General features: G+C 26.2%; 2 protein-coding genes across 2 annotated transcripts; one reads left to right on the top strand and one right to left on the bottom strand.

The window, feature by feature from the left end:
• Positions 1–3755: 3755 nt before the first annotated feature.
• On the bottom strand, positions 3756–5359 carry Bma-sao-1 (GYF domain containing protein; the record flags this gene model as incomplete). The annotated part of the gene is made up of 5 exons (XM_001892002.1): positions 3756–3824; positions 4175–4303; positions 4480–4839; positions 5046–5176; positions 5290–5359. 5 exons carry the CDS (start codon positions 5357–5359, stop codon positions 3756–3758), a joined length of 759 nt encoding a protein of 252 aa, XP_001892037.1.
• Positions 5360–8170: 2811 nt separating this feature from the next.
• Bma-pafo-1 (Paf1 family protein) lies at positions 8171–16340 on the top strand (the record flags this gene model as incomplete). Its single annotated transcript, XM_043082599.1, has 14 exons — positions 8171–8256; positions 8525–8623; positions 8964–9096; positions 9459–9520; positions 9614–9716; positions 10070–10162; positions 10340–10420; positions 10682–10782; positions 11514–11630; positions 11851–12016; positions 12608–12667; positions 12968–13019; positions 15636–15773; positions 15982–16340. The coding sequence occupies 14 exons, from the start codon at positions 8171–8173 to the stop codon at positions 16338–16340; spliced, it is 1650 nt and encodes a 549-aa protein (XP_042938533.1).
• Positions 16341–16344: the final 4 nt, after the last annotated feature.

Raw genomic sequence — 16344 nt, 5'->3', positions numbered from 1 at the left:
GCTTAAATAATAATAAATTTTCATATAATTTAAACTATCTAAACTTTTCTAGACGAAAACCTTTTTTTTTTTTTTTTTTTGTACAATTTGAACTGTTTGAATTTTTTTTTAGAACGAAGTCTTTTTTTTCCAATCTTTAATTTTTACAATTCCAGTACAAATCAAGAATAATTTAAACTTTTTTCTCTTCCTTGTTTGAATAATTTGAATATTATTCATATAAAATTATTAGATGTTCAAAAAATTTAAAAAATAGAAAATGGCAAAGAAATGAAATGTGTTTGTTAATAGGAAAAAGTAGCGAAGAGAGAGTTTTAGAAAATCGAAGATTTAACCACAAAATTGATTTTTGTGTTCCAATTAAAGTATTCCAATTAATATTCATTTAATTTATTAAGTTTTAATTTTTTTATACACTAAATTTTAATGCCTTCATTTAAAAATATACTTATTAAGTAAAAAAATATCACTGAAATGTTAAATTTCATCCACTGTTTCATAATTATTGATGTATTATTTCATTTTCGAATTTAATATCTTTGAAAAAAAAAAAATATATATATATATATATGAAAAGAAAAAAGAATAATTGATAGAAATTATTGATAAAAATGATCATTCTTTTTTTTTTCTTTTAAATTAATAAATTTTTCTCTTTTAAATTTTTCTTTTAATTTTCTTTTAAATGAATAATTCAAAATACTAATCATCGTAAATAATTATATGGAAAATATATCACCGTAAACATATTTATCTAATCTATTATCTATCTTTTTTATCTTCTTTCTTTCTTTCTTTTTTTTGCTATTAAATTTATCTTTTATAAAAAGATTGAATGCATATCAAGGAAAATTGTAAATTTATTAATGATGAAAGTTTATTTCGATCACATTATGGAAATTACATATTTTAAACTAGTAAATAACAATAAAAAATAAATTAGTAATTTCAAATTTAAAATTAGAAAATTACAGCATTAGTGACTAATTTTAGCAATAAAAATTTTACTTATTGTTTTAAAACTTCATTTGATAGAATTTGACTTTTGTATATAATTCGAAAATATTTTCAAATTATTTGCTTTGTAATTTGCATTAAAAGTATAATTTTTAAAATACGCATATATATATATATATATATATATATATATATATATATATATATATAATATTATGCAATATTTCGATTATCATTTTAACTTAGAACATAAATTGTAAACAAAGAAAAATAAACCTATTCTCACGCATTTACTCTAATAATGATTTCCTCACAACGAATGGTTTAATTGAAATGGTAAAATCGTACATTTCGTAATTTGCGGGGAAAAACAACGACGAATATTTATATATTTATTAAGCTTATAAAATTAATCAACATATAAAAAAAAAAAAAAATTTTTTTTTTCTTCCTTTTTTTACAATATTTACCATGTATATGACAGTACTGTTAAGCTAAGCATTAATTTAATTTAAAAAAGAAAAAACAGAAATGAACAGTGAATAGTAGTAATATGTTTAAATGTTTAGGCGAATAAAAAAAAAAAAAAAGAAAACAAAACAGAACAGAACAAAAAACAAAAACCGGTAAAACAATCAGCTCTGATAATGTACATTTAACACAGAATACAAAGCTTTAATATTTGCAAGCATAAATTTGATGCAAAGCAAGAAGGATGACAAAGGTAGCAATTTATGATAAAAAGAAACAAAATCAACAGTAAATTATCGCAAGGAAAAGACTTAACATGTAGCAATTCATCAATCAGTTATCATACACAAAATAAAAAAATTAATTTTTAGCAATTAGATATTGTAAAGTACAAGGATGATAAGGCCCAAGGAATGAAGACATACATTATTGTCTTCTTTGTTAAAAAAAATAATTGTTATATTACTATTCAATTTTTCGACAAATATTTCATTGAATTTCATTGATAAACAGTGAAAAATTAACCGAATCTTCTCTCTTATAACACAGTCAACCATTTCTACCTAAAAATTAAAATTTTTACTGAAATAAATGAAGTCTTTTTTGATACCATTGTTATTACTATATATATATATATGCAAAAATTAAGCGATGGACAAAAAACTTTCATAGAATAATAATCTGTTTTGGAAATTACTACACAGAATAATAATTCAGGACTCAGATCAATCATAACAAAACAAAGTATTCACAAGAAATCCTGAAATAAGGAAGTTCCACACCATATACGCACATTTGAAAAACAGCAGCAGCAAAAGCAAACAATCTAGATAAACCCGATAAGAGAAAAAAAAAAAAAAAAAATATGAAGAAAAATGATGAGCGATTAATGCATGAGCAACAAACATTGACAAAAAAAAAAATATTTTTTCTTTCTTTCAAAAAGCTCAAAAATTTCTCCATCAATATCACAGAGAAATTCATTTAATGCTTAAAAAATGTAAATATTTTTTGTCATAAGCAACAAACAACAATTATATGACAAATCTCTAATTCATGAACTCTTCAGAAGCTTCGAAATCAATAAAAGACAAAAAAAAGATGAATATATGATCCATATATAAGAAAAAAAAGAAGATTGTTCAAACGAACGAATATATAATAAGATGAATCGATTGACTGAAGACTATGGTAAAGTGTAATACTGTGCATATGAGATCTAAGTCTAAGGATATTCTTCAACAAAATTGTATTATTTTTTTTTTTTTTTCAAAAATTAACCTGGAAAATTATATATATCATTGACATTTTAATATTACAATGAAAACTGACTGAACTAATCTCATTATCTAAGAAGTTTGAAGAATGAAATTTTAATCTTAAAAGATGAAAATTATATGTTTTTTAATGTTAACTCATGCAATAATCTCTGCAATCATATATACATACAATTATATCGATATATTATACAAATATCAGTGATAAATGCAACAATCGCAGCAGAGAGCGACTGTAAATGAATTGGAAATAAAATACTTCATATTATATTTATGTATTTGAAAGAGAAAAATTTTTAAAGAAATATATTGTGATAGTACCAAATAATAGCTTATTGGGTACTTGTACTTATATATGTAGAATATTTGATTAAATAATGCTCATATATATATGTTTTTGATGTTCACTGAATCCTGGATAATTAGTTAAGCGTAATTAATTAGTTCGAAAAACTCAGCACATATCAGGAGTAGAAGAATTTTTAAACTAATAATAATAATAGATTTAAAAATTAACTTCAGCAGAAATAACGAAATAGAAGCAAAAGCATGTTGCATCAGTGCTAAACAAATAAACAACCAAAGATGCAAATAAACAAACGATTATATTCGACTACACTGTAAGAGAAATAACAATTTTAGTTATGGAAGATGAAATATAAAAAGATTTTTTGATGAATTCCAAAAACTAACAAATTCGAGCATTATCGAAATTATATTTTGAATATCTATAAGAAATGAAGCTATCTCGAATATCAATTCCTCCGTTTTTACTTATGCGACTTCATACTCCAATTTCCTGAATTCCCTTTCTTATAAATCGATCATTTCAGTTACAGCAACCAGGAATAGAACTGCGACTCAAGCACAATACTTTTTCATTTAGAAAAAATAACAGTAGCAATTGTCATCAAATTATGCTAATAAGTTTGATTTCGGCATAAAAACACATATAAATGATATGAACGGAAACGAAATTTCGTTATGACTTCGTGATAACTTTTGCAACAAGCATTGCACATGAAAAAGAAGATGTAAACAGAAATTCGTTCAACTTTCAATCTCCAACTGGATTCCGGTTAGCTCGGTAAGAAGTCGTGCAGCTTGCTCTACGGAAATCTGAAAAATATAATTAAACAGTCAACTATTTATTATAAGGATGATATTTTTCAGGCATCAAGAATATATATATATATATATATCATTTAGAATGTTAAGTAAGTCCAAAAAAATTGAACAGAATTTGTGGGATGGACTGATTACTTGCAAAAATGGAAACATAAGGCATGCTTTTTCATATGTGCTGTAAAATGGATATGCAGAACGAAGGTAAAAACTTTTATTACAAAAACGTATCAGCTCAGTCTTTTTTAATGCACATCTAGTTCCCGATATATTTAAACATATATGACAACCGGATAGAAACTTGTACAGAAAACAAAAGGAAAAAGTGGTAATAAAAAACAAACTCTTCCTGGATTTGTTTGGGTGAAAGCATCACAACATTCTGAATGATCCGGTCCAGTACCAATATCACGTACTATATTCCACGATGCATCATATGTATCCGTAGATTTTTCTTGAAGTGGCAACAAAGCCTGAATAAACAACCTTAAACTAATGATGGAAATTAATGAGTATCACATAAATCTGAATTTGAGCAGCCAAAATTTCGAAATCGAAATGATGTCCGAAGATTTGGTCAACGACAGGTAAATTTCGAAATTTTTGTCAAATAAACCAACTACAGCTTCAAACAAAGTGTAAAATCTACCGTATTCTGCATTGTATTTATATTCCATCCTGTATCGCTACCATCTGGTGTATTGCTTGCACTCGATGGTACTTCATCGACAGGTTCACTGGGAGGTTGTGAGAAAGCTTGATGCGGAATAAAGGTATGTACTGGAGGTGCAACTACCATTGGATTCTGATGATAAGCAATGAAGCCATGTCCTGGCGGAAAACCAGGAACAGGGCTAGGTGTTGCTGCAGCTGCAGCTTGGGGTACCATAAGGTAAGGACCACTGGATACAGGAACACGACCGGGAGTCAGAATCAACTGGGACATTTGCACTTGCATATTCATGTTGATCAAATGATCGAATGAACTCACCAGAAGCAAAAAAGGACTCTGAAAATCCATTTTCGAAAACATTCTTTAAGAAGAGCGAAGTCCTATTCAGTGTTTACTATCGTCTAGCCTTGTAGCAATGCCCAGAGTTCTCTCAAAATGCTAGCATGAATTTTGAAGTTATTAAACAATAAAATAAAGTGCTTTCTTTTCATAATTTGAAAAAATAAAAAATTTTAAAACTATGAAATTTCCAAAATTTTCACCTGTCCATTACTATAACGTGTCCATTCGGCAAGCGTATGGAAGCGTTCTTCATTTTTTGTACGAATAAGCATAGTATCCGTGAAATAACCCGTTTTGCACCATTTTTGCATTTCCATTGATGAATATGGCCCTATGATTTATAATTTAATAAATGTAGTCCTTCAATAGATAAGATAAGAAATCTTTCCTGATTTGTTCAAAATTACATGGAAAATTTCAAAAATTCATTCAAAAATCTCCTACCATAAACGCGATGATCTTCTCCTTGATAAAACCATTTCGGGCTGTTCAAAACATCACGATTCGGATCCATTCTTAGAAAAAAGAAAAAAAAAAGAAAAAATGTTGAAAAGTTTGATTAACCTAATTTTCCAAATATTTTCAATAATAAATTCTATGAATAAATATTCACAGGATATGTAAACAACAAAAAACGATACGGTTCGTCTTAAATATTAAAAAATCGATTAAATAAATTGCAATTGAGTTAACAAATATATTTCATGAAATTGATGTTTCACAAATGTCTAATCTACATGCACTGCTCACAGTGATCTTTTTTTCCCTCTTCACAATACCTTTCAGAACATTTCAATTTAAAAAATGCCAAAAATTTTAGAACTAGATATTCAATTAATAAAAAAAAAAAAAAATTGTTTGAGAAATGAGTCATACTACCTTTCCCCTCTTCACTTCTTAATTTCAGAGAATCGCAGATTTATTCACAATAAAAATCAAATAAAAAAGAACAATGGAAATAGCATCATTAGATAATTTGTTATATCTAAGTTAAAGATGAACAATTCATTAGATCTAAATTTAGCATGAATAAAAAATTATTCGCTTTAATAGTTAATGCTTCGTATCAAATTTTTTTTTGGAAAAAAATTTTACTATCTTTTACTTTAGTTACTATCTTATCAAAATAATTATTATGATTTTGATAAGAAAAAAAATTGAAAGAGATTGATGAAGTCAAATGGAACTCAAAAAAAATATATATATATAATAAATAAATAACATAAATATAATAGGAGGAAAATCAATAGTAATGAATATGAAATTTACTAAATTTCAATTAAAATAATTCTTTCTTCGAATAAAACATTTGCAATAAGGAATGAGGTAGAACGAATTTTTTGATATTATAATTTAATAATTCCTTCTTCAATTTAAATTATTTTTTATCAAACAAAAAAAATATATATATATATATGTATATTAAGATAATAATTATTTTAAATGAACGAAAGGAAAAAAACTGATGCCCATCACTTTATCGTAGAATAGAAATAATTTGAAGAATTCCAAAGAATCACACAAATTTGATGAGTGAATGGATCAGTGGGAGGATGAAGTAAGAAGAAGAAAATGCTCTGATATATTTCGGATACATTGATTTTAAAGAAGGATAAGCAGAAAGGATGAATAGATAAGATGAATGAGGAATAGAGATAACATACTTTTACTTTTTGATGTGTAATAAACACATACAAATCATCGATCGCTTGTTCTTAATTTAATACTTATTAATTAAGGAGATAAATTAAAGTCGGATGTGCAAATTTTTAATTACTAACTTTTTTCATGTTAATTTTATAAAATATGGAATGTGTGTGTATGAAGGAGAGAGAGAGAGAGAGAGAAGAGAGAGAAAGATAAGAAATAAACGAAAGAAGAAGACAAATTCATGTGTAAGCTTACTGGTAAGAAGTTCAAAATACAGGAAGCAAAGCAAGAAGCATAATAATTTAAACTAAGTTAATCATCTCTTCTTACGTTCATTTCAATCCTTTTCTATTTTTCTCATTTTTCTTCTCGAAACTATAATAATGTTCAAAAAATAACCGAAAATTTTTCATTTGAGTTATTTTTTTTTTGAAACTAAATTACCCAAACTAATATTATTTCTTCTGACTCTTTTTTTTTTTCCGTTCTAATCATTACAATCTAACCAATCATTCATAATGGAAAATTCAAAGAAACAAATTCATCCATTATTACATGCAAAATGAGTGTATGAGTAGCAGTAATAACTGAAAATGAAAAAATATCAATCAATACTTTTTGGATACAATGAAGATATGTTTTGTAAGAAATGCAAAATGTGAATTTAGATGTGTACTACAACATTTTAATACTATAAATTTAACAATTACTCCATTAACTTTGCACTTTTTTTTTTGCAAATTCTTCAGTAACATTCAAAGATAGAAGGATAAATAAATGTAATACGTTTAGTTTATAGAAATACTACCAGACAAGAATTCACACCGTAATAATGATAAATGATTTTAATTCATATTGATTAATAGCTTTCATATTACAAAAAAACCTATTCAAAATATTAGCAATTCTGCGAGGAATCAATGAAATCTACTATTATTGAAGATAGCTATAATGTTTCAAATTTATCAAATACATTTCAATAAACTTGAATTTATGTGAGACTATCTGAAGTAAATATGATTTGTTGTGCTTCAAATTACAAATGCTTATGATTATAACCTATCTAACTGAAATAGGTCATAACCTTTTTAAGGGTCATGACCTATTTGATAAGCAACAAATGAATGAAAAGAATGTGCAATCAATGACATAAAATTCAGCAGCAACATCGACCAATCCCCAAAACAACAAACACATCTATTTCGTACCAAAAAAAAAAGAAAAGAAATCGCTGTAAAATCCCGCAGCAAGAGATTACGCGGTCAGCATTAAGCAAATGCATTATATCCCAACCAGATATTTTGGTATACTTTTGGGGATGGGGATGAGTACCGCGGTGTAGCTTCTGAGAGTGATGTTAAGCAAGTCTTGATAGTGTAGTCTTGATAATCTTGATAGGTTATCAGTGAAAGTGGAATACTGTACTTGAGTAGAATTTGTTAAGTATAAGGTAGTAAATAAGTTTGTATTGATTTTGAAGAGAGAACAGAGAGTGATAGGAATAGAAATGAGAATAGAATGTTTGTATTTTGAAAGGATGAAAAGAGTGATAAGGATAAGTTTATTATGCATTTAATTGTTAGGAATTTATTATACTTACTGAAATATATACATATATATTTTTTTGTTTGATTAAAGTATGCTATTATATTTCATTTAATTTTTAATTTTAAGGATGGCTAATCTTGATATATCGAGTTCATCATCAACTACTGGAATAACTCGTCGTCATGCTGTAAATGGTCGTGAAGAACGTCCAATGTATGTCTTTTTTTTCCTTTGACTTATTTTATAAAATTTTCGTAGATATCGAGATATTCTTATTTCTTATGACAATTCAGCATTTTTCTCTTTTTTTTTCTGGTTTTGTTACTTTTGTTTTGCCATATAATGCAGTATTTAGCGAACAAAATTTCATTAACGAAATGATTTTTGTGTTTTTTTCTTTTTTTCGAAATGATTAGTTTTTAATAACTATATCATTTCACATAATTTATTTCATATCACACTTAATGTATTTTATTTGCAGAAAAGCTGATTTTCTTTGTCGTGTTAAATACAGCAATGCACTACCGGATATCCCTTTTGATACGAAATTTTTAGCATGTCCATTTGTTTCATTAAGCAGGTTAGTTTGAACTTAAACACGAAATATGAATTAAGACAAATGAACTATCGATGATGGATTAGTTTCATTCACTCACTTTGATTTTCTTTTTTTTTTAACTTTTTTACTTCTAGTAAATATCGTATTCACTTTTTCTTCATTCATTCGTAATGTTTTTTGCTTCATTATTTTGCTGTTTTTCTATTCCATTTGTTAATGAAACAAGAAACAAAACTTATTTCTTTCGTATATGTAACATATTTGACGAAGAGGAAGTTTTTTATATTGTTGGAAGATTACATTGATTTATTACCTTTTTTCTCTCTTTTTCTTTCTGCTTTTAAAACACTTTTATTTTTAGATTCACTGATTACAAATCATCTAGCTTGGAAAAAAATTTCAAGTTCGAATTACTTTGTGAACCAGATTGTGGCGTTAATATTGACCTTATCAATCCAGAAACATATTATGTTGATCCGGATAGCCCCAAAAAGGTATGTATGTTTGTTTCTTCTTGCTCATAAATTTCTTTAACGATATTTAATATTTTTTCATGTGACAAGCGGTGATTGAAATAAATTTTTTCGTGATAAATAAACGAAAGTGAATTTAAGGATACTCTTGAATTGAACAAGGTGAATAAGTACATTTAGGTATTGGATTATACAGTAATGTAAATTGCATTCATACATTAATCCTATTCCTAAAATCATATTACCCAATAAAAATCGTTGTTTTAATGCATGAAATTCTAATTTAACTAAAATTCAAGGTAGAAAGTTGAAATCTATGCTTTTTGAAATTTTATATGAAATTTATGAATTTTGCTCATTTTATTAAAGGCTTCTTATTGCAGCATCATCCCATTGATCTCGAACTTCTTGAAGATGAACAAGCAAATCCTCAGAATTTACGCAGGTTTGCATATCTTCGATTAAATCATATAACCTTTTATTTATTTATTTTTTTATTCTTTTGTAATTGCTACAAACATACAATTCCTTTTTGAAGATCCTTGCAACATAGCAAAATGGTGCCATGGATGAGGAAAACAGAATATATTAGCTCGGAATTTACAAGATTTGGTGTATCAGCTGAACGACAAGAAACTAGGGTTAGTAGATTTCTCAGTATGTGTTTTAATCGTAGGCCTTTCATTGTTCATTAATATTTTCAACTCATTTGTCATTTTCTATTAGTTTCTCTTTCTTTCTTTGTTTATTTTTCATTTTTGATCTCTACCCACTCTTTACATCATATCTTTGATTTTATTTAATCACAAAAATTTAACGGTTGAGAAAGAAGCAGAAATGGATTGTTGCTTTTCATGGATATAGATTCCATTTTCTCATCGAAATTGATTTTCTTTATTTCTCTTATAGGTTACTTATAGATTGGCCATTATGTAAAGAAGATTATATGCGTTATTAAACAAATTTAACCTTTAAAAAAATGAGCACATTACAGATTGGCTATTGTACAAAGAAGAAATTCCAAACGGATGTATTATACAGGGATCGAGCATCACAAATAGCAGCAATTAATAAGACGTTTGATGATGTAAGTACATTTTTTAAACGTATGATATACGTAACGGTTAAAAAAGTCGGTTAAATTTTAGTAGTCATCTGCTCTGTCCTTTTATAAAATATCGTCAGTATTTTAATGATGGCTTAGTTATATGTAAATAAACTAAAAAAAAAAAAAAAAAAAACAATTATATAAGATATTTTTTAGGCATCGAAATCAGTATTAAATCATCCAACGAAGAAAGGTGTAACAGCTGTTGAGGAGCTGTCACTATTACCAGATTTTGATGTAAGATTTAATGTTACAAATATCTGTGGAAGCATAATTTTTGATAATTTTAATTTGGTATGATCTTTATAGCAATTCTGTACTTTCAAATATGCGTAGTAATATAGCTAATGCTGAGAAATGATATAGAAGTGATTCGTTTTAAATAACATTATTAGATTTGTTACGTATTTTGAATACGTATGTAATCTTTTCATTCAATGAATTAAAATAAAAATGATTCAAAAACTTTTAATAGTTTTTAAAACAAATTCTTTTCAGAATTGGATGCACCCGTTTGCACTCGTTGTTTTCGATGGTGACCCAATACCACAAAATGATAAAGTTGATGCGCAAACTTTAATGCCGCAAGCACTAATACGGTGATTTTTTTTTTCGGATTTTCTTTGTCTTATATTAAGTTCATGCTAATCATGTTTTTAAATAAACTTTCTTACCAAGAAAATAAGATTTAAATAGTCTTTCTAAATAGATATGAGAATAGACATATCTCGAAAAAATAAACATATCTCACTTTTTTTTTCGATTTTTACAGCAGTTTTAATTTCGATTTTCACAATAGATTTCAAGTTTTTCTCCTATGAAATTAAGTTCACTTTGGAGTTGGTTATACTTTATGCAAGCTTTGAATTAACAGAGGAATCTTTTTCATACGTTTGCTATTAAAAAGCCAAGTGTTTGATAATAATGATAACTGATGACTGAAATAAACAGTAGATGATTGTCTGAAAAATATATTCATATCACAGTTAGGGAATTTAGGTGAACTGAACCATAGTATTTTGTAGTTTTTGACTTTGCAAAAAGTGCGTATTTTATTAAGTTTTTGCAGTGATTTTTTTAAATTTTTTCTATGTTTTTTTGTTATTTTCAGTTTTTTTTATTGCGTGGTATTTTTTTTTTTTTTAGATATGGTTGTTGTAGGTTCTCGTGAGTCTTTTAATAAGTTATTATTATTATTAGGAATGTTTTTTTTTTTTTTTTTCTAATGAAGTGTTTCTTTTGTTTTTATTATTATTTTATTATGTTTTTAATTACTTCTAATATTTATAATTATGATATTAATTTTGTTACAAATAACAATTATTTTTAGTGGTATGATGGATGAGGAAGGCGAACAATTTGTTACATATTTCTTGCCGTCTAGAGAAACCTTGGATAAACGTTTGAAAGATGCAGATGAGGGTCTTGAATTCGATTCTGACTATGTGTAAGTTGAGAAATTATCTGTATAAGCTGCTTTAAAAACAATAAGAACTTGTAAAGTGAGATTTATATTTCACTATATGCATATTTTTTTGTCTACATATTGACTATTTTTAGCTTAAAATTTATCACCAAAAACGTGGATTGCATTAAAAATTATAGTCGTAGGATAATTTCATGTTGAAAATCCATACTTATCTCTTTGGATTTGCATAATTTTCTAGGTATGAGTATCAATCAGTTCGAGATTATAATTGGTTGGTGAGAAATAAATCAACAAAAGGATATGAGCAGGACAATTTTTTATTTACAATTCGTGATGGTGCCGTTTATTACAATGAACTAGAAACAAAGGTTTCGTTAACTCGACGGAAAACCAAACGAATACGGGTGAGATCTCGATTTATGCAAAATGAATATGTGTAGAAGAGAAAAAAGTCGGGAGAGAAAAATTAAGCTTCTTTTATTAGTCATTTAGCTCCCTACTAATAAAAAGTAATAAAAACAATAGAACTGCCTGGTTTTAGTAATAAAAAAAGTACTGGGAAAACTGGTCCTAGTAATTGTTTTATAATTAATGTAAAATTAACATTTTATGATATTAGCAACACAATTGCGTACGTCGATCTTCTAAAAATAAAGCTTATATAAATCAGATTAAGCAGTTAATGTTTAATTTGATTTAATTTTTTGGATTGGTTCCGGCTGTTTAACATTAATTAAGAAACATGTTTAATCATTTTCTTAGCTTATTTGAAACTTTCAGAGCTTTTTTATTGTTCGTTAACAGAGACTAAATCTTGCATGACACGGTAAGATGAAGAATGATAACTCGTAAAAATTGAAAACTAAAATTGGACAATGAGATTTTTGATAGATAGTAAGTATAATCTGGTTGGGAGAATATTACTGAAGTAATTCAGTTTGACTTTATCGTCTGTTGTCCTTTGATAAGTCTTGTTTTTACAAATCAAATTTTAGCAAGAAACAAAATTGATGGTACGAAATCGTGCATACGATGAGAATGAATTAAATGCACAGGTGAGGCATTTCTGTTTTTTATGTTTTTAGTCTCGATAAAAAAGTCATTAGGATAATATACATTCTTAGCTTTATCAACAGTTGAAATATTCCTAATGACTTAACAAGAACTATTTGAATTTCAAGAAGTATTTTATGTATATATAGTCGAAGCAGTGGACAAAAGATAATACAAGATAGAAGCATATTACATATATGTGTCAATAGTTTGCATATGGTCATGATACTACTGATATTCAAAAAATCAATTTTTTATTAAATAGTAAAATTGATTAAATTTCTTGCTTAAATCAATTTTAGCAAGAGCGATTGAATAACTTATTGCATCCATACGATGAAAAAGATGATGAAGGTATATTTAATTTTCTTCTCCTTATCATCTTTATATCATTATATGTAGTAAGATTAGCTCATTAATTTATCTGTTGATATTGTTTGAATATAAGTCCAACTATATTTTATTATATATCACGCTTATATTTTCCGTTACTTTAGGTCTTTTTTTTTGAGTTGTTCAGTTAGTCATGCTTTTAGCGTTCTGAAATGTCTTTTATCACTTGATGACATATTATATATTATAAAATATTATATTGTGATATTATATTATATGTAAATTATTATATTGTGATATCATATATATAAATTTTTTATAATATTTCATAATAAATTTTTTTTATAATATTTTTTGTAATATAATATATTTTTATCATATATTATATATATTTATATTACATATGTTATATTATAATATATTGGTATTATTATAATATTATATTATAATATATTATTTTTATATTATATATTATTATAATATATATATTATTTCGAAAAACAACTGTTTTATTGATTTATATTCCTAATGCGCTTATATAAGTTACGTACGTGTATAGTGATATATGCAAAGGTCGGTAAAGTGCGTACATTAGCGCATTTAATTGTTTGTATATTTGCATATTACATATGATAGTATAATATCTGTTATATGAAATGAAAACTAAACCTACCAATCCAGTAATGTTAGGCTAGTTTACGTTTGCTAAGCATTACTAGATATATTTTTGATTGATTACTTCCAGTGTTTAGTGAGTGGACGAAAACCGGAGAGATAGTCTATTGTAAACATTTTGCATACTAAGACTAGAAAATATTTGCATAACTAGGTGATTGTATACCACTTATACGGTGTTATTATAAGCACATAATAAATTAGCAATAACACATTGAAGGCAATTTGGAAATTTAAATAAAAATAAAAAATTTTCTTTTAATTTATAATGATTGATCTTCGAAATATTGCATTGTTTTGATTGAGAAAGTAAAATATCATGGAAATGCTTTATAATCCATATTTACAAATCATTTCTAATGTAAAAGTTTGGTCTATGTATAATCTGTTGTATTTTACAGCGTCAATTTGCATATAGTATCAAACATTTTATTAGTTAGGTATATTAGATACAATGAGAATATAAGATTTAATAAATTCTTTAAATGATTGAAGTAAGATCATTCTCAATTTTGGTGATTTTTTTTTTCTTTAGAGTTATTTGATATGGAATGGCATACGATATTATTTTCTCATTTCCTAAATTAAATAAAATTGAAATATTTTTCGTAATTTCAGAATGTTTATTATTTAATATTTAGAGGAAAGCATTCCTTGAATTGATATTGTAACTAAAACAATTCTCTCTATTTGCTATTAAATTTCGAACTTATTTCTATACTACCATTTGCAATACGATATGACATATTTATTTATTTTACTAAGAAGATTTACTTCCTTTACAGCTCACACTATTCATTTATTTCTCGTTGAAATCTTCACTGTCCCTCAATAAACTGAGTATAATAAAATATTTTGAAATACGATTGCATGCTGCGAAGTAAGAATGCATGCTGTGAAATATGGAAAATAATTTCAATACATTCACAATAAACAATAAAGTGGCAATGATTGAATTGAGAGAATTAGAAAATATTTCATAAATTATTTCAAATTTTTAGCATTATGATATTTAAATTTTATAAAATTTTCATGCTCGAAGAGCTTCACATGTTCCAAAATAGACTAACTAGTTATGAATAATTAAATGTTTGCACTTTTACATGTGAATTAAGATTGAAATAAAAGATTTTTATTTTGTTTCATCTTTGTCAATTCTATTTCTATTGTTAGTAGAAGTAAACTAAGAATGAAGAAGAATTGTAATAGGAGAAGAGTAGAGAATTTTGGCAATAGTATTTTGAAATATGAGAGGGATAGCATAGATTTGATGAATTAACTCTTTTAACATTGATTGTCTATTGTATTTATTCAGCAAACATAGTAGCATGCCGTATGCGTGACATCTGCTAATTGTGTTTTGAAGCTTACTTCACCAAAGTATTGTTATTATTCAATTTGAAATATATCTCTCAATCTATCTATCTGTCTATCAATATATAAATAATGTACGGAACATTTTGATTGAAAATAATAAAGATAGAAAGAAAAGTAAAAGGATAAAAAGTATTGAATGAAAAGATAAGCAAAAGATCAGATTATTATTTCTTTTATCTATGCTATTGATATAACAAAGATATATTAATGTTTGTTTATGCAAATTATAAGTTAAAGTTTATGCAAAATATGTTAGTTATGAATTAGATTATAATCAATGCATAGAATATGATGATAACATAGGAATTTTAAATATTGGAAATTATGATTTTATTGACGAAATAATCTGTGCTCATTATTTTTTGAGGCAATTTCTTTTTTTTTTTTTTTCGTGCAATTTATCTGTTCAATAGCAAGATATATGTTTTGCATCTAATACACTTATAATTTAGATATAATTATGTAATAGTTTAAAAATTATCATTAACTAAAGTGGAATTCAATTATATTATTGAAATATCGATGTAATTTTGTTATATGTTTTAATTTTTAAAAATTTTAAATTATGCAAAAATTATTTTTGAGGGTCTGAGCAAGGTTCAAGTGAAGGAAGTGAACGAAGTCATGAAGAAGAAGAAGAAGAAGAAGAGAAGAAAGTTGTTAATGGTGGTGATAATGATGATGATGAGAATGAGAATGAATCAGATGATGAATTAAGAAAAGGTAGTATTTTTTTCAAACTTACTTTTCTCTAGGTTAATTTAAGAAAGTTAAATGGATTAATTTAACAAATATATCATTGATACCTTTCATATGGCAAATCGTTAACACATCTGTCAAGCATTAATATAATTTTTATCTGTATGTGTTGTATTAAAATGAGTAATTCTAATAATTACACAATTTTTCATGAATTATGACGGATTTTCAGATTTAAAAATTAATAAAAGAAGTAGTGATGAAGAGGAAAAGGAAGATGAATCAGCATCAGAAAGTAGGAGAAGTGATGATAAAAATAATGATGTTGATGACGATGATGATGATGATGATGGTAGCAGCAATGTACACAATAGCAATATACTCGGAACGGGTGATAACGACAATAACGATGCTGATGATGATGATGATGACAGAGCTTCCGGAAAAAGTGATTCGAGTAGTGGAGATGATGATGGGGATAATAATGACGACGATGATGATGACGATAATGATGATAATGATGATGATGATGACGTTGATGACAATGATAATAATAATAATGTTAGTGATGATGATGACGATGATGATTAGGCTT

The sequence above is a fragment of the Brugia malayi genome (assembly GCF_000002995.4).
Source record: "Brugia malayi strain FR3 genome assembly, contig: Bm_v4_Chr4_scaffold_001, whole genome shotgun sequence".
NCBI lineage: Eukaryota > Metazoa > Nematoda > Chromadorea > Rhabditida > Onchocercidae > Brugia > Brugia malayi.
The sequence above is the reverse complement of the archived record's forward strand: the minus strand, read 5'-3'. Positions and strand labels throughout refer to the sequence as shown.